Source organism: Diadema setosum, chromosome 7 (genome assembly GCF_964275005.1).
Source record: "Diadema setosum chromosome 7, eeDiaSeto1, whole genome shotgun sequence".
NCBI lineage: Eukaryota > Metazoa > Echinodermata > Echinoidea > Diadematoida > Diadematidae > Diadema > Diadema setosum.
This window is the reverse complement of record NC_092691.1, coordinates 21,225,544-21,249,825: the sequence shown is the minus strand read 5'-3', so window position 1 is coordinate 21,249,825 and position 24,282 is coordinate 21,225,544. Positions and strand designations below refer to the sequence as shown.

The 24,282-nt window shown below is 37.6% G+C and overlaps 1 protein-coding gene across 1 annotated transcript in view; it reads left to right on the top strand.

The window, feature by feature from the left end:
- Positions 1 to 10,781: 10,781 nt before the first annotated feature.
- Positions 10,782 to 24,282, top strand: part of LOC140231109 (UDP-glucose 6-dehydrogenase-like) — a 34,286-nt gene continuing 20,785 nt past the window's right edge. The window contains exon 1 of the mRNA XM_072311260.1: positions 10,782 to 10,841. Within this exon, the coding sequence (XP_072167361.1) occupies positions 10,782 to 10,841 (60 nt within the window). The remainder of the gene's footprint in view (positions 10,842 to 24,282) is intronic.

The window sequence follows — 24,282 nt, the reverse complement described above, 5'->3', positions numbered from 1 at the left end:
GTGTGTGTGCAACGTATTATCCTTTTTGCCATTTTGCTCTTTTGCCTAACAACTACCCAGGCAGACAAAGAGATACCAAAGAGATGTCCATGTTTTGAATTGTCAATGACAACAATGCAATAGTAAGAGGAATTCTAGAAGTATGGTACTCAGAGAATTATATGTACCTCAAACCGATTGCCAGTACTCACATGACATCCCATAAGGAAATGGAACACTGACAGCTATATTGACGAACTCAACTGTCATGTTTCCTGCCAACGATTTCATTGTCTTCTAACAAGAAAAAAAAAAAGACCAATGAAGACATTTCCTTCAATTTGTGTTAAAGAACTCACTTCTCTCATTTTTTTTCTCTCTCAAACACCCAACATACACATACAGAGAAAAGACGCATAACCACATGAACAAGATGTCATAGTGTTATGACAAGAATGTACTCTGTACCTTCCAAGAGAACAAGTTGAAGTGATGCACAAAATAGTTGGAGTTATTTTGCAAGCAGTGCGACATTTACCTGACTAAAAATAATGAACATGTTATAATTTTTTTCTTAGTTTTCATAACAGAGAGAAAATCACTGTATGTAACTGAATTGGTCACAGTTGTCCATTTATGCTCTTTTCATCACTAATTTGTTGTTTTTGTTTCAAAACATAATTATGCAACCTAGCTTTGATTACAATACCTGTTTGTTGTCGGGTTTTTTTTAATACTTGCTTGTCAGCAAGAAATATGTTTCCTATCAATATGGGTTCATTCACATTACCAAGAGTGAATGCTCACAACTTTGTGGTGACAGTTGTAATACCAGAGTGCAATTTTGTGAGGAAATCTATCCCAAATATGAATATATTTCAAAAGAAAGAGAAAATTACTCCCTACTGAATGATACAAAAATGACAAAAATTGGACGAGAAACAAGGACAATATGACATTTCTTCTTTTTCTTTTTTTTTTTTTGGAAAACATTTCTTGACCAGTCCTTATGAATATTGAAATGAGTGAGTTGATAATGTCATACTTTAACAATGTTTCATGTATATGAAATTAAGAAAATTGTTATTTTAAGCTATGGTAGTAAAAGCATGTTCCCATACCAAGACATATATATTGGAGTTAACATTTGAGGGGGGGGGGTTGTGTGGTTTTACTTCAAGTTTTATATCTATACAGCTGAAATATGAGATTTTTGCCATTTCTGTACATACAAAATGAATAAGAAATTGTGAGAGCATGACATCAACAACCTGCTGATTTCAATATTCATAAGTCCTGGTCAAGAAATGTTTTTCCCCAAAAAATGAAATTTAAAAATGTTATATCTTCCTTCTTTCTTACCAATTTTTGTCATTTTTGTATCATTCTGTTAGGGAATATTTTTCTATTTCTTTTAAATGTAATTCATTTTTTTTGGGGGGGGGGTGGATTTCCTCTTTAAGTAAAGTTAGCTCTGACAATTTGCAATGAGAATGCTTGCCCAAGAAAAATTGTGTTATTTTTTACAAGACTGTGCCTTGATATTTTTACCTGTGTCTGACATACACAACAGCTTCAGCCATGCCATACTACAATATTGTTATGTCATGCCATTAGATGCAGGCAACAGACCACAAAGCCAATATGCAAGCACTGTAAAGAAATATTTCTAACTTTGCAATTTATCATTATGATGTAGACAGAAATCTCAAATTTCATGATTTTTATTGTCTCATATTTCCCAAAGTAGGCATTTCTTTATCTTCCTGATATTTGGCTAGCAAGCTTTCAGAATGACACCACTACCCTATCAAATACAAACAATGAGCAGTAGATGACTAAAGAGTCTTTATCAATGAATTGCAATTGTGACTTTCATTTTAATTCAATAATGGTTTTATTTCTATCATATTGAAGTCGGTGACTGAATTGTGTGATGTTACATTAAAAGATGATACATGTAAAATACTGATAAAAGGACTGTAAAATTGCAAAGAACATTTCAATGATAGACACATTATAGAATTGAGTGATTTGGGGAGACGAAGTTCCACAGATGGCGGCTGAGCTTTGCAAAGATGGCTTAGGCTACTGGCAGGCGTGCATACAATATGACTTGACAAATTAAAAGTTTACAAACTTCCGGAGTTTAACAAAGCTAAAATACAGTTAGGCCAAGCCTTTCTATCAACCACATGACTAAACACTAATCACCCAAAAGGCCAAAATGGTGCATGTAGTGTACTTTTGACTGATGTGATTATCTTACTCTTCTTGTTCTTACAAAATACAGAAACGATTCTCTTAACCCATTCCATACGGAAACCTGGTGGCCTGTGTATTAAGTCTATGGGGATTTCAGAATTTAGTATGGAACGGGTTAATTGTATGATCGGGCACCAATCTTCCGTTTCTCATCAATCTAAACTTTCTATAACCCTGCCGTGCCAATCGGAAATAGCTCTATGCTGCACTTCCGACAGGAAGCAAAACCAGCCCTTGAACTTTATAGAGGGGCAACCTGTCAAAAAAAAAAAAAAAAATGGCACGCAGGGGGCTCACACCCATCTTTATCGATACTGCTGTCCACTTGTCAAGGGGAAAATGAAAGACTCAATAGAATAGGGTAGAAAATAAATAGACAGGAGGATTTTTAAAAAGAAGACTAAAAAAGAACAAGACAAGTGAATTACACTGAAATGAAGTTCTGGTATGATGAATTCATCAACTATCAACCTCATGTACATTGAATGCTACATTCTGCTGTGGCAGTGCTTTATTGTCACCTTTTGTTATGTTGTGGTTGTTGTTCTTTTTTTCTACCTATGTTTACATGTTAATCCTTTTTTTCACTTATCACCATTTCAAATCAAGATCAAAAAAATATAATACTACCATACACTTCTTCTACAGGTACCTGTACCTTTTCCACCTAAATGATTAAAAGTTCAAGATGATTGCCAGGATAAACATTTGTAAAGTTTTATTTTCATGAGGAAATTTGGACAGACTTCCTAATAGACCACCCCCCCCCCCCAATTTTTGCCATGACAACTCTATATACAGTACCCTACCCTAGGTAGCTTACTCTTTTGGATGCGTGCGTGCACACACATTTGGCAAGTTTGTGAGCATTAGTGGTGGGGGGGGGGGGATGGGGGGACATGCAATTTTGTAAGGGAGTCTTGCCAAAAAAATTCCTGTGGCATGACAAAATAAATTGTGAAAGAAAAGCATCACTTTGAGTTTGTTGCTGTTTTGATTTAAAAAAGTACAAAGCCTTCAAGGCCAAGTAAAAAAAGAAACCAGTTTCTCGTCCTCGCGCGCATCGATTTTGGCCGCCGCATCAATTTTTTTACTATTTACTATTTTCAAAATGGCGCTGAAAATACCAAGAAATTCATAATTCTCGTCCCAGCCCGCTCCCCGCCGGCATCGATTTTCAGTTGCCGAATCGACTTTTTTGATATTTACTATTTTTTCGGCCGCCGAAAAAAGAAATTGACAATAATAGTCACCTACCGATGGTGACATCTCATTACGCCTTGCGTCCTCTACTTAGCTGTAGTACAGCTGTAGCTTCTGTAGTGCGTATGTAATAACGCATGCATTTCACACTGCTCCACAAAGCAGTCGAACTGTAGTTGGATGGGCGGGCCGCGGGCGGGCCTGGGCTGTGATGTACAGCGCACTCGGTACGTCGTGAACGCGATAGCGGCAACATTTTTGCGAACAATCGCTGATATTCCACGCGTATTTCGCGCATTGTTCGTATTTTTCCCCGTTTCTCATATTTTAGGCGGATGAATTGTACTGTACAAATGCTTGTGAGGATTGTATGGAGTTTGTATACATTTTCCTGTCATTGTGACTATGTGCATGTGCGTGCAGTGTCGGAAGGTACGGTAATGCAGTGGCCGTGCCGCACCGGCCGTTTATTGGCAAAGTGTGCGTGTCTGTAGCTGTGTAGAGGCCCGTACACTCTGCTCTGTAACGTTGCATCTGACGGCGATGTATTGTTTTATTTTGAAGATAAAATGAGTGCGCTTTTCCAGCAAATATAGAATTATTAAATGGGTGTATCTACAAAATAAATAACTTTTCCACGGATTCTGGTTTGTCTCGTATTTCTGCGGGATACTTTTCTTCACGATGTAAATTCACGGACACGGCCGTGAGTCGTATCATCTGTAGTGTGGTATGCAATCATTCATCATCCAAATGATGAGTGATTATCAAATGTCTTTTTAGAACATGAAGAAACATCATTAAATGTTTAATGCTATAATGCCATATCAGTATCATTTTGACATCCATCTGCAATTGTACAAGCCAGTTTCCAGTTGAATGTGCTACAATTGTACTGTGAAGAAATGCAGGGACATACCAGCTGTGTGGACACAAAAAGTCACAAACACCAATGATAAATAAAGCATTGTTTTGAATATCATGGAATCTATTTCAGTCGTACATTTGTTGAAAGACATGTTTTATACCTGTTTCAATTAATAGCACAATACATCAGAATTGCAAGTACACTGGTATCAGAAATGCCATTACAACACTCTCATTTTAAGATGGTCATTTTCCCTTGACATCTGTAGTGGAAAGAAAAAGCAAATGTATTTCTGCATGCATGAAGTTTCATTTCAAGTATGGTACATATTTGTTTGAAAATGCACAGAGTGCAGGCAAGACATGTACACTTGGGACCTGGTCTCTCATAACACAGCTACCAGAGTGATATTTCATTTCATAAATTGGATATAGAAAATAGTAAAGCCCTCTCTCGTTACCTTTCTCAGAATTACCGGACGAGAAACACATATTACTTTCATTTTGACAATCCTCGAAAAAATAGTAAGATATCAAATAGTAAGGACCTCCCTCATCGCCTTGCTCAAAAAACCCGGACGAGAAACTACTTTCTTTTTTTACTTGGCCCAATATACTTCAGCACTGTGTGTACACATATTCTTGTTAAATTAATGAGGTATCACATGGATTGCTACAAAATAACACGTTTTGTCTTGTTTTGTTTTGTTTTTTAGTGCATTCAGCACAAATTACCAAAGAATGACACACATTACTTGGCATTAGTGCTGTCACTCAGCTGCACTACACATGACTGGATCCTGTTAAAAGCAACTGCTGTAGTGTTGACAAGCACCAGTTGGTAAACCCTACTTCATGAGATAGGACCTATAATTTTACTTACTATGACTAAGCACTTTTGCTCCATTTACTGCATGTCCAAGTCTTTCATCCAATAAAATAAAACATGTAGGCCCGTATATTCTACTATAAACCAAGATTTAACCCCATTTTAAACCCACTTTAGACCAAACATTTGTTGAAATGCAGTATAAGTTTTTAGCAAAGGCCGGCCAGAGAGTAGAAAATAGACTCACAATACCACAGCAAACTAAATATTAGTTGCATGAAAAAAAAAAAAAAAAAAAAAAAAAAAAGTTTTATGTCTCATAAGTGATTCTGAACAAAAACAAAAACAAAAACTCTATAAAAAGCCTTTGTCACAAAAGTGATTTAACTTTATCCTGTCCACTATAGATTGCCAAGGAGAAAAGAAAGAAAGAAAGAAAAAAAACTAGACTTGGAATTTGTCAACACTGACAAATTAGGTGATCCGATCTGTTCGTAAATCAACGATTTGAGTCTCCTGATCCCAATAGGCATGACCATACCGGTTTCATCTGTGTTTAGTGGACATTGGCCGTGTGATGTTTGGATTCTCATTTAGAAAAGAGAGTCAGACCTGCCATCTATGGTACACAATTCCGTATACACTAACGAAGATACAGAATGAAGTATATTTGACCTTTGACCCCAATTTGCACAGACAAGATGGCATCTGAGCAAAAAGTGGTTATTTTGTGAAATGATCCTTGTAACATGGTCTTTACGTGTGCAAAATATGGGAAAGATAGGACATGTATTCACTAAGATACAGGATGATACATTTATGACCTTTGACCCTAATTTACATACCCAAGATGACGTCTGATCAAGTAGTTGTTATTTTATGAAATAATGTACGTGACATGAACTAAATATGTGCGAAATATGGGGGTGATAGAGGCTGTTTTTCTTGAGTTATTGTAAAGAAAGTTGCAGAAAGAAAGAAATATCTCAATACATCGAAGATAAGCTTTAATTTCAACCACGTTTTTTGACGTGATCCCGACATCGTATGAAAAATGGAGGGCTTATTTTCGATAGCCCAAAGTCTCAGCTACAACATATTAAAATCTGGGAGAAATTCACCGAAGCATAAGTGAGCTAGTGCTCGATAAAGACAATCATGTCAATTTTCACATCTACATAAATTCCCTCCCATAGAGATAACACGTCATAATGAAGATAAAGAAAGAAGTACATATGACCTTTGACCCCACTTTGCACAGCCAAGATGGCATCTGAGCAAAAAGTGGTTATTTTGTGAAATGATCCTTGTAACATGGTCTTTACGTGTGCAAAATATGGAAAAGATAGGACATGTATTCACCAAGATACAAGATGATACATTAATGACCTTTGACCCTAATTTACATACCCGAGATGACGTCTGATCAAGTAGTTGTTATTTTATGAAATAATGTACGTGACATGAACTAAACATGTGCAAAATATTGGGCTGATAAAGCTTGTTTTTCCTGAGTTATTGTAAAGAAAGTTGCAAAAAGAAAGGAATATCTCAATACATCGAAGATAAGCTTTAATTTCAACCAAGTTTTTTGACGTGATGCCGACTCCGTATGAAAAAACGAAGGGCACACATACGATAGCGCAAAGTCTCAGCTACAACATATCAAAATCTGGGAGAAATTCACCGAAGCATAAGTGAGCTAGTGCTCGAAAAGGAGAGTCATGTCAATTTTCATTTCCAGAAAAACTGCACTCCCATAGAGATAACACGTAAACTGGTCAAATTTGACAAGATTACATTCAATCCATTTTTACGAGGTGATGCCGTCATCCAATCAAAATGTTGTTATTACATTCATGAAAGAGCATTTAATAAGCTACAACATACTGAAATCTGGGTGAAAATTGGCAAAGGATAAGTGAGATACGCTCGAGTGAACTTGAAATTTGATGACGTCATTTTGAAAATTTACTTTTTTAATTTTATTAAGAAATTTGATATCTTTTAATCATTTTTCCAGCATCACCAACCCATGAATTGACATGTACAACTCATCAGCTTTCAGAATATGTAAAGAAAATGGGGGGTCACCGTCCATCCTGACGAGTAAAATCGGATTCAAAATTGGCGTTTTTTTGGCATTGTTAGACTGTATATCGCCATTGACGCGCGCGCGGAATTTCAACTTTGACGGGTCCGTATGACGTCATATTGAGTCGGATTGACTTGAAACTTGGTAGAAATATTCCTTGACATTTCAGTCATCCGATAAGTGTGAAAAAATGGGAAATTTCTATTGCATATGAGCTGTGCGTGCGTATATGTGCGCGCGCGTACGCGTCCGTCCAATTTTTTCAATTTTTCAAAAAATGCTCCAAATGGTCTGAAACGTGTGCAAAAAAAATTTGAGCTCGATTTGAGCATACAAATATTTTAACGCGCGCGTACGCGCACGTATTAAGAGAAAATATGAAATTTGAGAATATGAGTAGAATGCGCATAACTTGAAATACATGTGACGTAAATTTCATTGAAAAATTCTATTCCATTAATGAGATATGATTGAGAATGTGTTTTCATATAATGACGTCATAGTGACGTCACGGTCGACTGATCACTATGATACATTAGATTTGTCGTCTTTGGGACATGATACATATATGGTATGAGTTTGAAATTGATACTCTGAAAACTTTCTGAGTAAGTAGATACACAACTTTTGTCCAGAAATAAAGAAAGAAGAAGAAGAAGAACTAGACTTGGAATTTGTCAACACTGACAAATTAGGTGATCCGATCTATTTGGAAATCAACGATTCAAATCCTGATCCCAATAGGCATGGCCATAAATGTTTCATCTGCGTTTAGGGGATATTTTCTGTGTGATGTTTGGATTCTCATTTAGAAAAGGGAGTCAGACCTGCCATCTTTGGTACCTAATTCCGTATACACTAACGAAGATACAGAATGAAGTATATTTGACCTTTGACCCCACTTTCCACACCCAAGATGGTATCTGAGCAAAAAGTGGTGATTTTGTGAAATGATCCTTGTAACATGGTCTTTGCGTGTGCAAAATATGGGAAAGATAGGACATGTATTCACCAAGATACAGGATGAAACATTTATGACCTTTGACCCTAATTTACATACCCAAGACGGTGTCCGATCAAGTAGTTGTTGGTTTATGAAATAATGTACGTGACATGAACTAAACATGTGCAAAATATGGGGGTGATAGGGGCTGTTTTTCTTGAGTTATTGCAAAGAAAGTTGCAGAAAGAAAGAAAATCTCAATACATCGAAGTTAAGCTTTAATTTCAACCAAGTTTTTTAACGTGATCAAGTAGTTGTTATTTATGAAATAATGTACGTGACATGAACTAAACATGTGCAAAATATGGGGATGATAGGGGCTGTTTTTCTTGAGTTATTGCAAAGAAAGTTGCAGAGAGAAAGAAATATCTCAATGCATCGAAGATAAGTTTGATTTCAACCAAGTTTTTTGACGTGATCTCGGCGTCGTATGAAAAAATGGAGAATTTCTGACGATAGCCCAAAGTCTCAGCTACAACATATTAAAATCTGGGAGAAATTTACAGAAGGGTAAGTGAGCTAGTGCTACATAAAGACCGTCATGTCAATTTTCATTTCCAGAAAAATTCCCTCCCATAGATATAACACGTAAACTGGTTAAATTTGACAAGGTTACATTATATCCATTTTCACGAGGTGAAGACATCATCCGATTAAAATTTTGGTTGAACAAAACTTAAAGAGTATTAAATTGGCTACAACATACCAAAATCTGGAAGAAATTCACCGAAGGGTAAGTGAGCTAGTCGTCAATAAAGACAATCATGTCAATTTTCACATCTAGAAAAATCCCCTGCCATAGAGATAACACGTCATAACGAAGATACAGGAAGAAGTACATATGACCTTTGACCCCACTTTGCACAGACAAGATGGCATCTGAGCCAAAAATGGTTATTTTGTGAAATGATCCTTGTAACATGGTCTTTACGTGTGCAAAATATGGGAGAGATAGGACATGTATTCACTAAGATACAGGATGAAACATTTATGACCTTTGACCCTAATTTACATACCCAAGATGGTGTGTGATCAAGTAGTTGTTATTTTATGAAATAATGGACGTGACATGAACTAAACATGTGCAAAATATGGTGGTGATAGGGTATGTTTTTCTTGAGTTATTGCAAAGAAAGTTGCAGAAAGGAAGAAATATTTCAATACATCGAAGATAAGCTTTAATTTCAACCAAGTTTTTGGACGTGATGCCGACAACGTATGAAAAAACAAAGGGTACATTCACAATAGCCCAAAGTCTCAGCTACAACATACTAAAATATGGGAGAAATTCACCGAAGCATAAGTGAGCTAGTGCTCGATAAAGATAGTCATGTCAGTTTTCATTTCCAGAAAAACTGCACTCCCATAGAGATAACACGTAAACTGGTCAAATTTGACAATGTTACTTTTAATCCCTTTTTACGAGGTGATGCCGTCATCCAATCAAAATGTTGTTACATATGACTGAAAGACCATTTAATAAGCTACATTATATTGAAATTTGGACGAAAATCAACAAAAGAATAAGTGAGATACGCTTGAGTGAACTTGAAATTTGATGACGTCATTTTGAAAATTTACTTTTTAAAATTTATAAAGAAATTTGATATCTTTTAATCATTTTTTCAGCAACGCCAACCCATGAAATGACATGTACAACTCATCAGCTTTCAGAATATGTAAAGAAAATGGGGGGTCACCGTCCATCCTGACGAGTAAAATCGGATTCAAAATTGGCGTTTTTTTTGCATTGTTGCACTGTATATCGCCATTGACGCGCGCGCGGAATTTCAACTTTGACGGGCCCGTATGACGTCATATTGAGTCGGATCGACTTGAAACTTGGTAGAAATATTTCTTGACATTTTACGCATCCGATAAGTGTAAAGAAACGGGAAATTTCTATTGCGTATGAGCTGTACGTGCGTATATGTGCGCGCGCGTACGCGTCCGTCCAATTTTTTCAATTTTTCAAAAAATGCTCCAAATGGTCTGAAACGTGTGCAAAAAAAATTTGAGCTCGATTTGAACATACAAATATTTTAACGCGCGCGTACGCGCACGTTTTAAGAGAAAATATGAATTTTGAGAATATGAGTAAAATGCGCATAATTTGAAATGTATGTGACGTAAATTTCATTGAAAAATTCCATTCCACTAATGAGATATGAATGAAAATGTGTTTTCATATAATGACGTCATAGTGACGTCACGGTCGACTGATCACAGTGATACATAAAATTTGTCGTCTTTGGGACATGATACATATATGGTATGAGTTTGAAATTGATACTCTGAGAACTTTTTGAGTAAGTAGATACACAACTTTTGTCCAGAAATAAGAAGAACCAACAAAGAATCCGTACAAATACAGAAGGTGATCCGAGAGGATACTCGGATCACCTAAAAAAACAGCACCATACAACCTGTCGGGAGCAGTGAAATACGATCCCAACTCGAAAGTTGAACTCCGCATGCCGCTCTCTCTTTCTCTGTTCTTCGCACTGTCATCAGCTACAAACAGGTACCGATATACGGAGATGCGAGCTACCCGGCCCCCATCCCCCAAGCAGCACTGTCGCCGCATCGCGCAGCAGCCCGTTCGTTCGGGTTCAGCAGGCATGAATTCAGGGTTCGTGACTGAGATAGATACACTTGCAAATGGCAGTGCGTCAAACCGAAAAACTTTTAATCAGACAAGTAAATTCATGAAGATCTAATCATACCTTATCCAACAATGTAACGTCCGACAGAATTTAAGCGAGAGATGACATGAAGCAGTAGCAGTAACTTTGCTCTTCCTGATGACTGCATGGAAGTGTGGCATGTGTTTTCTTGGTTTATGTCAACAACAGGTGAATCACCGAGAGACGAGAGGACTGTGATGTGAAGCCGATTTAATGCGCTGGCCTTGTTGCAGCTAGCTGTGTCCACACGTTACTCACAGCTCCAGGGCTTTGTACGTTGGAGTATTGTGCGGGCAATTGAACATAGATGGCGCCATTGTCAATACCATAAACCATGCACCACTCGTGTTGCGTAATCGGCGACCGTCAACAGTGTTGAGAGTAAAAATGATATCAAACAAGAAACAAATCAAAGCTTGGTCTTATGAGTTGGTTATCAATCTTCTACCTACTCTACCTCGGAAATTTCCATAAGAGTTCATTTGTTTTGTGTTTTATATTGTTTTCTACTCCAATTGAATTAAATGATGAAGACAATAAAGATTATTTTGAAGTTTGAAGTTTGAAGTTTGAAGTTTTTATTAGCAACAACATTTGAACATGTACATTTTCAATCATTATACAATTGTATTTACATACATATATGAAAAAAAAAATACTTATCTATTACTCCTTTACAATAACATGATTAAATGAAGACATTTGAGATTTAAATGTGATACATGTAGCGTAATTCTACAAAGTTGTTGTTAACAAGGAAACCAAAAGTTAGCACACGTGCTAGTCGAGATTGGTCACCTTGATCTTCATACTAAAAGCTAAACACAAACGAAAAATTATTACATGGTTGGTTGAAATGGCTGTTAATATTTAAATACAACGTACATCATATATTTTCTAACATAGAAAACTAATTATACTTGATACAATATCTATTAGAGAAGGAAATCTGCAAGGCATTTACGAAATGTAGATCTTTTGCTTTGTTCACGCATTTCTCCTGGCAATGTGTTCCAAAGTTTTGGTCCTAAGTAAGAAATTGAAAATTGTCCCTGTGTGGTTCTAAATTTTGGTAAGTACAACATTCTTTTTTCATTTGTTCTTGTCCTGTAAGTATGATGCACAATTTGGCAATAGTCATACAGAGGGTGCGGAATAGTTCCATTGCAGAGATCGTACATAAATGTTAAAACTGAGAACTTATGTAACCTAACAACATCTAGAAGTTTGAATCGTTGGAACAATGGTTCTGAATGTGTTCGTAAAGTCGAAAATGTTATAGCTCTCAGAGCCATTTTTTGAGAAATATGTATACAATTTAAGTGAGATTTATAAGTACTGCCCCATACTTCAATACCATATAATATGTGTGGTTGTATAAAAGATTTATACAAAAGCACAAGTATGCGCTGCGGAACATACTGTCTTAAAGGTCTAGTTTACCTTTGGGAGCAGTGACTTCAAAAATTTTCAAGATATCATATTTGATGCATATGTGTAGGTCTGTTGTATCATAAAACATCCTACCATATGAAATATTTACAATAAAACCTAAAATATGAGGAGATATCAGGGTTTTTCTCAATAAACCGTAACTGTATACGGTTTAGTCTGGAAAATTTTTTTATTATAGCTATTGTTCACATTTTGTGTATTTAACAACACTTAACATCGATTATACGGATTCAAATTTTGACAGTGGTTGTTTCTATCCCTAACTCACATTTTAGAACTATTTTATAGCACTAATGCTTTCATCTGCAAATGGTAAATTATGCCTTTAATTTATACAATACACCTACTTTCCTTCGAACACATTTATTTACCAATTGAATGTGAGGTTTCCAAGTGAGATGACAATCAATCTGAGTTCCGATAAAGGATGCAACACTCACTTCATCAATGTCTGTGTCAGATAGTTTTATTGCACCCCTCATCGAAACTAACTGACGTTTTCTTCTGATTACCATATAATTTGTTTTCTTTAGATTGATTGTAATCTTATTGGCATTACACCATGTTTGAACTTTGTGCAGGTTTTCATTTACTTCATTCACATCTATTTCTTTTTGGCGAGCAGCATAAGTATGAAAAATATTTGAATCGTCGGCAAACAATCTGAATTTAAAGAAAGAGCAAGAGCGTGGCAAATCATTTATAAATATCAAAAAGAGTGTTGGCCCCAAAACTGACCCTTGCGGGACACCACAAGTTATAGTCTTCGGTGTCGAGACCATTCCTCTATAAGATAGCAGCTGAGATCTGTTGGACAGATAATCAGCAAACCATTGAAGTGGAATTCCACGAACACCATAATGAGCCAGTTTACATAGAAGAATATCATGATTTATCGTATCAAAAGCCTTTTTAAAATCTATAAAGATACCAAGTGTTACTTTTCCTTCATCAAGTGATGTCATTAGTGTATTTACAAGATCAATTAAAGAATGATTTGAAAGAATTTACAAAGATAATGCATGTTACAAAGAAGATGGCAAAAAAGAAGGTACAGGTACTGTACTGACAGGCTATACAGTCAAGGGGTTCGGACATGATTTTAAAGTTTGTGTTTTTTTGTTTGTTTGTTTGTTTGTTTGTTTGTTTTTGGTTGGATTATTTTTCTCCCTCCGGACTGCATTACCTACATAAAATGGAAGTGGCAGATCAATGAGATTAGAGGACAGTGATTACATGACCATCCTGGACAAAAAAAAGAAAAAAAAAAGAAGAAGAAAATGAGTCATTCTTGCTCTGACTGTAAAAGGGAGTGAAACCTTAGGCGAAAACTGGCTGGGTGCACTAGGATGTAAGCCTCTATTTCTCAATTTAGTCACACTGTAAATAGTTGGGGGCCTAAGGGCTCAAAATGGGCGGTTTGGTTCAGATTCTTCCAAAAGCACCAACTTTGGCTCATAGGTCCCTTGTACCATACTCTTTCGATTTTTGATGGGCGCCAAGACTAAAAACCCTTGGGGCCGCCATATTGGTGAAATCCAATATGGCCGCCATCCGGGTTAAAGGTCAACTGCAGTTACAAATTGAAAAGGTTGATTAAAGTTATGAATCCCATGTGGAAGATTTAACGGGGTTAGAGAATGTGATTCTAAATATCATTTCTGCAATTCAAGGTCACTCTCACCTCTCAAGGTCATTTTCAAGGTCAAATAAGGGTCAAATCAGGCATTTTGTGCATTTTTCGAAAAGGTGTCTGTGAGCATTCAACTGCAATTCACTGGTACCACTATTCTGTCTCATTTGTCGCCTCTTCCATACTCCTTCAATGGTCAATTAGGGCCAAGAGCGGTTCCATCCCCCTACATATCAATAATGATTATGATAAATAAATGAAAAAAATATTTAAGATATATATATATATATATTGAAATCTTTGAGCACAGAAAACGGGCTTCCATTGGTTTCGTTTTCTTTTCTCATTTTCTTTACTCAAAGTTCTCACTATTTATCAATTGTTTCTGGTCAGTTTTTCTTTCTTTGCTTCAATATATATATATATATATATATATATATATATATATATATATGTGTGTGTGTGTGTGTGTGTGTGTGTGTCTTATAATATATACATGCTTAAATATGGCCGCCATCCTATTCCAAGGTACCGAATCAGGGTGCAATGGCAAAGAGGGTAATAACACGCCTAATCTTATTTTGTCTTCTTTTTTTCCTTCTGACGAGATAGCTGGATAGCCCGTATACAACTATGTAGCTGGTCAGTTGTATGTACTTGGGGTGGACCACTTTACCCATTTATGCATCGTGAGTTTTCCGATAACGGAATGCCGATTCGGGAGCTCTTCATCTGTCTGGGTTTGTGATTCTTACACACAAGGGACTTCCACTTTTTATATCCAAGTGATGAGGTGCAAAGTGTTGTGCCTCTACTACACACACCATTGCTCAGCTAGACTTGAGATAAGTGGGACTCGAACCCGCGCCGGAACACAAGTCTTTAGACCGCAAGCCATACGCTACCGACTGAGCCACCTCGTCACCTTTCATGGTCAATTACATAACTTTCCAGCTGGCAAGCGATATGATTCTCCTCCTGCTGAAATTGGTGTATGCCTGCTCTCCCTTGACAAGACAGCGTCTGCTTCTTCAGTGAAGGAAGCAATGGCCGAAGCTCCCAGGGAATCGAGCTCCTCAATCCAGGTCAGACCAGTCTTCTAGGGGCAGTTAACTAAATTCGATCATTAAAGTCCTTTAGTGGCAGTATCTTATCAGAGTAGGTGAAGACAATTCAGCTGAAGGTTTTTTCTTATCCTTTTTTATTCTCTTTTTATCGAACGGAACCGTTTCTTTACTGAAAACGCAGATGACTAGGGAGACTGAACACCTATTGATGTTGTATGGGATACTGATCCTGAAGAAAATAATCTTAACATTTTTGTGCAGCAACACTGTGCAGTCCTCTGACAAGAGATGGTGATGGCACCACTCAAATCTCAAGTTATGATTGGAAGAGCGTAGCGTCTTCCTGAAAATTAAGATTGAAAAATAAGGAACTGCCCTCATTTATCAGCGCACAGACATCCAAGAATAAATTGGACGGACAACTCATCCTGAGCACCTGATTCGAGACGGAAATATCCAACAGGAATTGTGATCTCACAACCCTTCAGCTTTCCAACATCTTAGATGCGATCTACGCAAAGATATCCTTACAAAGGATGACATAATGTTTTCTGAAAGCATTTTCTGAAAACAGTATTCAATCGCACGGATGAGCATATCCACATCACATTTTCAGTAGTGTGCTTTTTTTTAATCACTTTGATCTGACGGAGTTACGGGTGGGTCGTGGTATTGAAAAGATAAAGACCTTTTCAGCTCTTTCCTGTACAGCATACCTCTCTTCCAGAGCACAACATCAGGCACTGACACGGTGCTACATTACTTCAGACTTGCTTTGATGTGGAATGCAAAATGCCTAAGTAGTGCATTGATGTGGAATGCAAAATGCCTAAGTAGTATGGGTCAGCAAACCAGAGCTCACTGACACATTAACTACTTTAGTAATCGTGCTCATGTCCAGCAAGGATTGATGAGCAACAAGGTTTATGGGGCAGCCAGCGTCAGGGTAGGCATCATCTCGTCATAACATAGGAGCAGATCATCAGAAACCATCCTATCTGCTCAAGCGGCGCTGTATCAACATTTCGAAGATGAGTGCTGCTGCAAGTGAGTTTCTACTGGAATCATGACAGCATGCTTGATGGGTCATGATGATCCCTGACTTCAGGGAGTGGAGTTGGAGGAAAGATGGCACAGGTACATGGCAATTACTAGTACTATCAGCCACTCTCCCCAATGCTTCAGTACCAAATTTCATTCGTCTGCACCACAGCTGTTTCAAGGCATGCATTGGGAGGTGGAAAACATCGAAATGGAAAAAAAAATAATGAAATGAATGAATGAATGAATGTGAAAATGCACAATTTAGAGCAGTTGTCAGATGAGCCATGGTCAGTAGTTTGATATTGCTGCAAACTTAAAGTGGGTGTGGGGGAGGGAATTGAGGGCCTATCTGACGGGAGGAGACATTGTCGCAATGGCAGCGTCTCGAAGAAATGATTTTCGCTGTCACAACTAACGCGATTTCCAGGAAGACATCTTCAAGCAAAGGGACAACTTATTTGCTTGGAAGTCACAGGGATGTTGGCACGGCTTTTGCAGTCGCAGGGACTTATCAGAGACGTCTTTTCTCAGCGACTTCTCCCTTTCGTCGCCATTATGTTATTACGGTCTCCACAAGATATGGGGACATCTCGAAGATGTTGCAGACATATTTATTCCCCACGATCTACATGGCCACAGTGATGGAGACTTCGCAGAGACGTCTCGGAGACAAGCTGGAAGACGGAAATAGTCTCTGCAAAAATCGAAAATGTTCGATTCTCCTGCGAATCCTATTGGGCTCGTCTCCAGGAGACGTGCGTCGTAGAGATGTTGCGGAGAGTATAGTTGCAACCTATATTCTTCAGACTAACGAGATACCAACTTATAAAGTGTTGTGATATCATACCAATTTGCGTCCAAGCACTTTGGATGGAATCTTAATAGACCCTAGAAGGTGTCATGAAAGCTTTACTATAGCATATCTAATGTGTACCCTGTTAATGGTGTCACTGTGGCACCTGTGAAATATGTTTTTTCCCTACATGGCGTCACCAGGACCGTCATGTCCTCTGAACGGCATATTTAGCTGTGGAGGCACATAAAATTTCCTGTAAAGACTTTAGAGTCGGACTTTCTTAAACAAGTTCGAAAATAGCAAATTGATGCCTACCTGATGTACTAAAAACTCCCTTAAACACGACAGATTTTTTTCTTTTTTTCATCCAGATTAGGAGTGATCTTCATAATTATCATTCCACTGAATTTAAATCTGAAATATGAATACCTACTGTGATTGAGGATCCCTGAACTGCAACAGAGAAATAAAAACACTTCTCTTTTTAGTGGCAACGTCAAGAACGATGGTAATAAAGAGAGTAGCCCCCTCCCCTTATTGCTAAACTATCAATATATTAGGTAGCAATAGGAATCTATTTCTCATATATGTATGTTTTTATTCCATTCCTTGCAGATGAAAATAATAAGCCAATGATCAAATCTTGAAAACTCTTTGAAAGGGCATTACCCATAATTCTAACTAGCTCTTTTGGCTGTCATTAAAGCAAATGCAAATATATTGAATTCCGCAAATATGACCAGTCAGTGAGGACATTTCTTCTTAGCGCCTGTAATGTAAAAATAACTGTGGCATGAACTATGATATTCCATAGCTTTGGACAGAACCTTACTTAAAAGCTTGTGTAGCCATATTATAACAGGCCATAATTGAAATTATGCAGAAAAAAAAATTACCGTAAGTAATCATTAAAAATGAAATTGAAGGGTTATCAGGTCTTCAAATTTAATTGTGAAATAAGGATCTGAGTAAGATCCCTAAACCTAATTACTCTCAGAAAAGGGTTCTTATTATAATTCATGAGTATATACCTAGTGTTTGATATCTTAACACGAAAGCAGATAGTTTATATTGATGTTACTCGTGAGAAAGCCAACCTCTCCCTCTCTCACAGCCCTCAACAACTGCAATTCTATTAGCAGGGCTGGCATTCCTCCTATATTGACTATAGGCAAGCCATTTTCTAAATCACCTATTGTGAATATAATGGTTAGACCCCAAATAATCCTTAGGGAGACCTTATAAGGAAAAGTTGACATCAGACCATAAAAATAATTTCAGAATCGAATTCCTTGACCCATAAAACCGCTAGAACTGACTTTTCAAATTATTGTAACACTTTAAAGGTTTTTAATTGTTATACTTGCTTTTAAACGTAGGTGGCAGCCATATTGGATTTTGCAAATATGCCGCCCTGGAGGGAGCCCTTCACAAGAAATACGCCTTTTTTCAGCCGTCGACAATTGCAATTCTATTACTAAGGCTGGCATTCCTGGAATATTGACCATGGGCAAGCCATTTTTTTCAATAAACTCTAATGAATACAATGGTTTGACCCCTATATGACCTTTAGGTGACCTTATAAGGAAAAATTGACTTCAAACCACAAAAACAACTTCAGAATCGAATTCCCTGACCCAGAAAACCTCTTAACATGACTTTTTAAATGATTGTAAAACTTTTATGTTTTCAAATGAAGGTGACCTTTAAACCTATATGGCGGCCATATTGGATTTTGCCAAAATGGCCGCCCCAGAGGGCGCCCTTCTTGGCGCCCATCAAAAATCGAAATAGTATGGCTTGGGCTACATGTGTGCCAAATTTTGGTGCTTTTGGAAAATTTTGAACCAAAAATCCCTTGCGCCCCCCACTAAAAGGTATGAATTGAATAAATAATCAGCTCGCTCAGAATACAAATTCTCGTTAACCATTTCAACTCTGAAGAGGAAAATCAACAGTTGTTATACGGAACCTATAAAAAGACTTTGTTGCATTAAAGGGATGGTATAGTATTGGTGGAGATGAGGATTGGGCTTTTAACTTTCTGCAATTAAGATACCAGGAAACCACTTATGGAATAGTACTGTTAACAGAGCATAACATTCTTAGAGGAATTCAAAGTTTATTTGATCAAAATCGGTTTTGGAATGGCTGTGACACCCAAAAACAAAGTAAACAAAGCGATCCTAATAAAAGGGTCAAGGGTTCCAACTTTTATTAGGATTGCTCTCTTTTGGATGTCTCAGCCATTTCAAAACTATAATTTATTTTCTTCAAACAAACATTGAATTCCTCTCGGAAGTACATGCTCTTTTACATTTCACAAGAGGTTTCTCATTATCTCACACATACACACACGAACAAATGTTAGAAACCTGAGGTTAGGTCTCAAAACTATATAAACAACCCCTTTTAACCCAAATAAGTATGTGTATAATATATTATGACACTTCAATTTACGACGGGATTTGTCATGAAAGCAAGATATTTTTAAGCTTGAATTTTAAGATTTTTAAAGGTAAAGACAATTTCATATGGAATGAGTGTTCTTGAAGAACACTCACACAATCATCATGATTTGTCATAATTTATTATCTGTAATAACATTAATGATGCTTACATCAAATACAACATTGTTTGCTGTTCTTGTTTGACTGGGAGGGGGTAACGGGTGCGTCGATATGAGTTGAATGTCTTTTACTCTGATGGGTCAGTGAAATTGTATAAAAGAAAACTGAGAGTGGTTGTAAATGAATCAAAAATGAATTTGCATAGTTGAATGAGACATTTCTATGTGGGCGTGACATCAAAAACTCATCTAGTCTATATTGCCGCGACCAATATCACTGCATGTTCCGTGAAAAATATATGTGAAATTCCATAACTTTCCTGTATATTTCTTAGTTCCCACTAGTTCCAAAAAAAAGAGTCTTATCCTTCTTTTTGTTTGAGTCAATGTGAATGTGGCAATTGACTTGTTCTTTGAGTCATTCACAGGTATTAATATAGTATTCAGCAGCGATTTGCGTGATTTAATGCAAAACGTACAAATTATTGTCAGGAATGCACCCTATGAAACAGCGATTATTGATTTTGTGCGAAGTTTTCAGAGTTGCCTTTGTGGAGTTTGTGTTTGTTTTGTCATTGCGACACCCCATTAGTATACATGTGTTGATGTTGTTAATCGCATGCCACATAAGCAGACCAAACGAAGCTCCTTTAGAAATTTTTGTATTCAAGTGCATGCACCTATATTTATTTTTCTCCAGACAAACTAGTCACACTCATTGTCCCACGCAAGATGTCGATGTCTGGACACCATTCTTTCAGAAATAATGAAATATGTTTTGATGACCCAACTGGGCCATCCAAAATGTGTTATTAATAGTGCGTACATTGTTTTAATGTTGCTGGTTTTTTTTTTCTCTCATCCAGAAAAGGGGAGAATAACTCAGTGCTTGGTAACTGCAGGATACACGCATTTCAGCTATAATATGCAGCAGAGCTGCCGCGATCAGGGGTTGCCAGATCGTCACTTATACTGTTTTCATGGCCAAACTTAGTCTATCTTACGACAAAATTATTTCTCAAGGCCAAATTTCACGGCGAAATCTTAGATATCAAAAAAGAGAATTAGTTATACTCGTTATAGATATAAAATTATTATGTGGTGTCATGGAATATCATGTTTAAAAGGATCGTAGGCCCTATACCTCAATTCAATATTGAGTATCATAATGTTGGACATAGTGAGCTTAATCAGTATAGGAATAGGTATATGCGTTATTTGAAACCTTTTATCACCGATCTGTCAATTTAACAGAAATATCTAGTTTATATCATTTTAATGATATAAACGATAACATATTTTCATTTTCAAAGTTTTTCTTTCTTATATTCTACTTCTTGTCATTGAGTACGTGGTATGGATAGGCCTATAATATTTGAAGCACTTTAACCTGCCAATCTGCATGTCAATGGTTTGTTTACTTCATGATTTAAATGTTTTACTTAATGATTTAATTCCCTTTTTTATGTTTTTCTTTATTTTTTTCGAACCATTAAAAAGTAGCATTTTTAATGGTTTTGGTGGCCCGAACGGAAGAGCGAGAGAGACAGAGACAGACAGACAGACAGACAGACAGACAGACAGACAGACAGAGCCAAACAGACAGACAGTTAACCATCAGAGATTATGAGAATGAAAAGCCTTTCGTGTAATCAAACCTCTCTTGAAGCAGTATATTTTCTTAGACACTTTTATGCAGTCAAAAACAAATTAAAAGATCTCAATTTATTGCAAATCTCGCATGGTTTCAGACTCGAGTGCTACTATATATTATTATTATCAATAATCGTTGCGACATTTCTTTTCCCCGGCAGCTGTATATTTGCTTTGTCTGCCGTCAGCAAAATCCGCTCCTATCATTGATTCGTTGCGAAACCAGAACGTGAGACACAACACACGGATATCAATCCTTTTAAGTTGATGAATAGTCAATTTCCCGTATACCACTTAGTTAATGATAGATGTGCGACTAGGAAGCTTATCTCTGTTCCTGCTAGTCTAGTCTTTCTCTCTCACCTTTTTAATCGCAACATCTACTGCTTCGCGTTGACAGACGTTGTTGAATGCTTAAAAGTGTACGACGTATATAGAAAAAGTGGTATTACAGTGGATTATTGAAAGAAGAAAAGTGGACAGATTGCTGTTAGGCCTATACGTGTAACTTTTTATTCAAAGGGAAAGCGCCTCTATAGTAGTCAAAACAAAGAGTCATGACTTCCCAAAGATAAACCCGTAAAGGGCGCCGGAAGCGGGGGGGGGGGGGGTGGGCAGGGGGAGGGGCATTCCCAGTCCCCCCCCCCCCCCAATAAAATTTTGGGGGGCAAAACGAGTTTTTGCCCCCCATCCCCTGTAACAGGGGCGAAAATCATAATACGCTACTCTCTTAAAAAAAAAAAAAAATCGAGTGAAAATATTCACTCTCGAAGGAGTGAATACAAAAAATTGTGAATTTAGAGTGATATTGGAGTGAATTTTGAGTGAAAATGTTCATTTACTCATTTTGGAGTGACCTCAGAGATCACTCGAAGATTTTGGAGTGATCCCTGAGGTCACTCCAAAATCAAGGATCACCCTCCCCCGCCCGGTCTCTTCCGCCAAGGATCTCACACCGTCACATATTATACCCCCGTATACATAGTCCTTCGCACTATTTTTTTTTTCACGATGTTTAATTTCCTTGAAATTTGCTTTTAAATGCTCTATAAACACGACTTCTGTACTCTGTTTTACAAAAAGTCCCTACCATGGGAGGGGGGTATCCCCCCCCCCCGGGCCCAACCTCCCCCTCCCCCTTCCCCCCCCCCCCCCCCCCCCCCCCGCTCGGTCGCTTCGCTCCCTCGCCGAAGATCTCACACCGTCACATGAAATACCCCCGTATGTTATAATCATAGTCCTTCGCACTAATTTTCTTTTTTTCACTATGTTTACTCCTAGAAATTTGCTTTGATGCACTATAAACTCGACTTCTGTACTCTGTTTTACAAAAGTCCCTACCTTGGGAGGGGGTATCCCCCCCCCCCCCCCCGGGCCCAACATCCTCGCCGAAGATCTCACACCGTCACATAATGTACTCCCGTATGTTATCATAGTCCTTCGCACTATTTTTTCCACTATGTTTAATTTCCTAAATTTGCTTTTAAATGCTCTATACACGCGACTTTTGTACTCTGTTTTTACAAAAAGTCCCTACCATGTAGCTATACTTTTTTTTTTCGCTTTGGAAATTAAGGGGGGGGGGGGACGCACCGGGCGCAACTGCTGGCAATTACTGGCATCAGCATCAGGAGAATGGCATAGCGATTGAATGCGAGCGAGATGCAACATTTTGACATTTTACAGTCCAAAAACTGCCGTTTGTAGCTATATTTTTTCGCTTTGGAAATTAAGAAGGGGGGGGGGGCGGTGCGGGCGGGGGTTAAAATCATTTTCTGGGAGCGCTATAACGTCAGGTGTCACGTTAGTATAATAGCGGTGGAAGAGGGACGTGTGGAAGATTTTTTTTTTTCTTAAGGGGGGGGGGAGGGGGGCCCACATGTATAAAGATTACAAAACAAAGAAGAATTTTTGAAAAGTTGCTTCAAAAGGAGTGTTGGCATGGGCCAGTGCTTAAAGCTAACATTTTGATATTTACACGATTTTCCATAGCCAAAGGCCTCTAAAAACTGCAACGGTATACCGTTGAATGCGGTTGAGATAATCTGCTCACACGCAACGAAAACAATGAATGTCTAAACATTTATGAGAGTTAGAATTACAAGTCTCAGCTAATAAATTTCCCTATTTGTATTATATATATATATATATATATATACATTTATTTATTTATTTATCTATTTATTTAATTTTATTTATTTTATTTATTGTTATCTTTTATTATTATTTTATTTATTGTTATCTATTTATACAGTCCAAATAGGGGGGCAAAAAATACAATCCAAATAGGGGGGCAAAAATGCGTTTTGCCCCCCCCCCCCCACTTTTTGGATGGGGGGGGGGGGGGCGTCCCCCGCCGCCCCACTTCCGGCGCCCCTGGTGTAAATGTACTTGAGTATTTACAGATTTTTTTTCAAAAATCAAGTACTTTATCGGAAAATTCTTTATCGTCTTGTTGAAGTTCAAAATTAACAAGAAGTGCAGTAACTAAGAAACTATTCAAAAAACAATTTTAAATTTTGAAATGACACCCTTAGGTGTTAATCTAACACCATGAATGAGCACCGGAAATTTAACACCAGCTCGGTGTTTCATATTTAACACCGGACTTTTTGCAGTGTACATGTACATTTTATGGTATGAAATCCACGAGCGTTGGTGGATCAATGTCTATTAATTTCCAAATCTAAGCGGTAGTCCTTTTTACAGAGGCGGATCCAGGAACTCCCTAAAAGGGGGGGGGGGTGCAAACAGTATTTCTGGTGCTACTTCCGGGTTTCATCTCATTTTTTTCCTTTCATTTCTTTTGTTTTAACAACAAAAACAGAGGAGCGCTGTGCATCCCCTCTGGATCCGTCACTGTTAGGACATAGTTACCAAAGATGAAGTTTTCTAGCAATCATTTTCATGTGCTAAAAACTAAGATAAATACGTAATTGACAGTTGCCTCCCCCCCCCCCCAAAAAAAAAAAAAAAAAAAACCCAACAACAACAACAAACCCAACAACAACAACAAAACAACAACACTCGTGTGGCTAATTGCTTTTTGGGCAGGTGTAAAGCGTCTTCTGAAAGTACCATGTGCACGTAGGGGTGTAGTGTGAGCGGTCGGTGTACTCTCATTCAAACGGAACGGT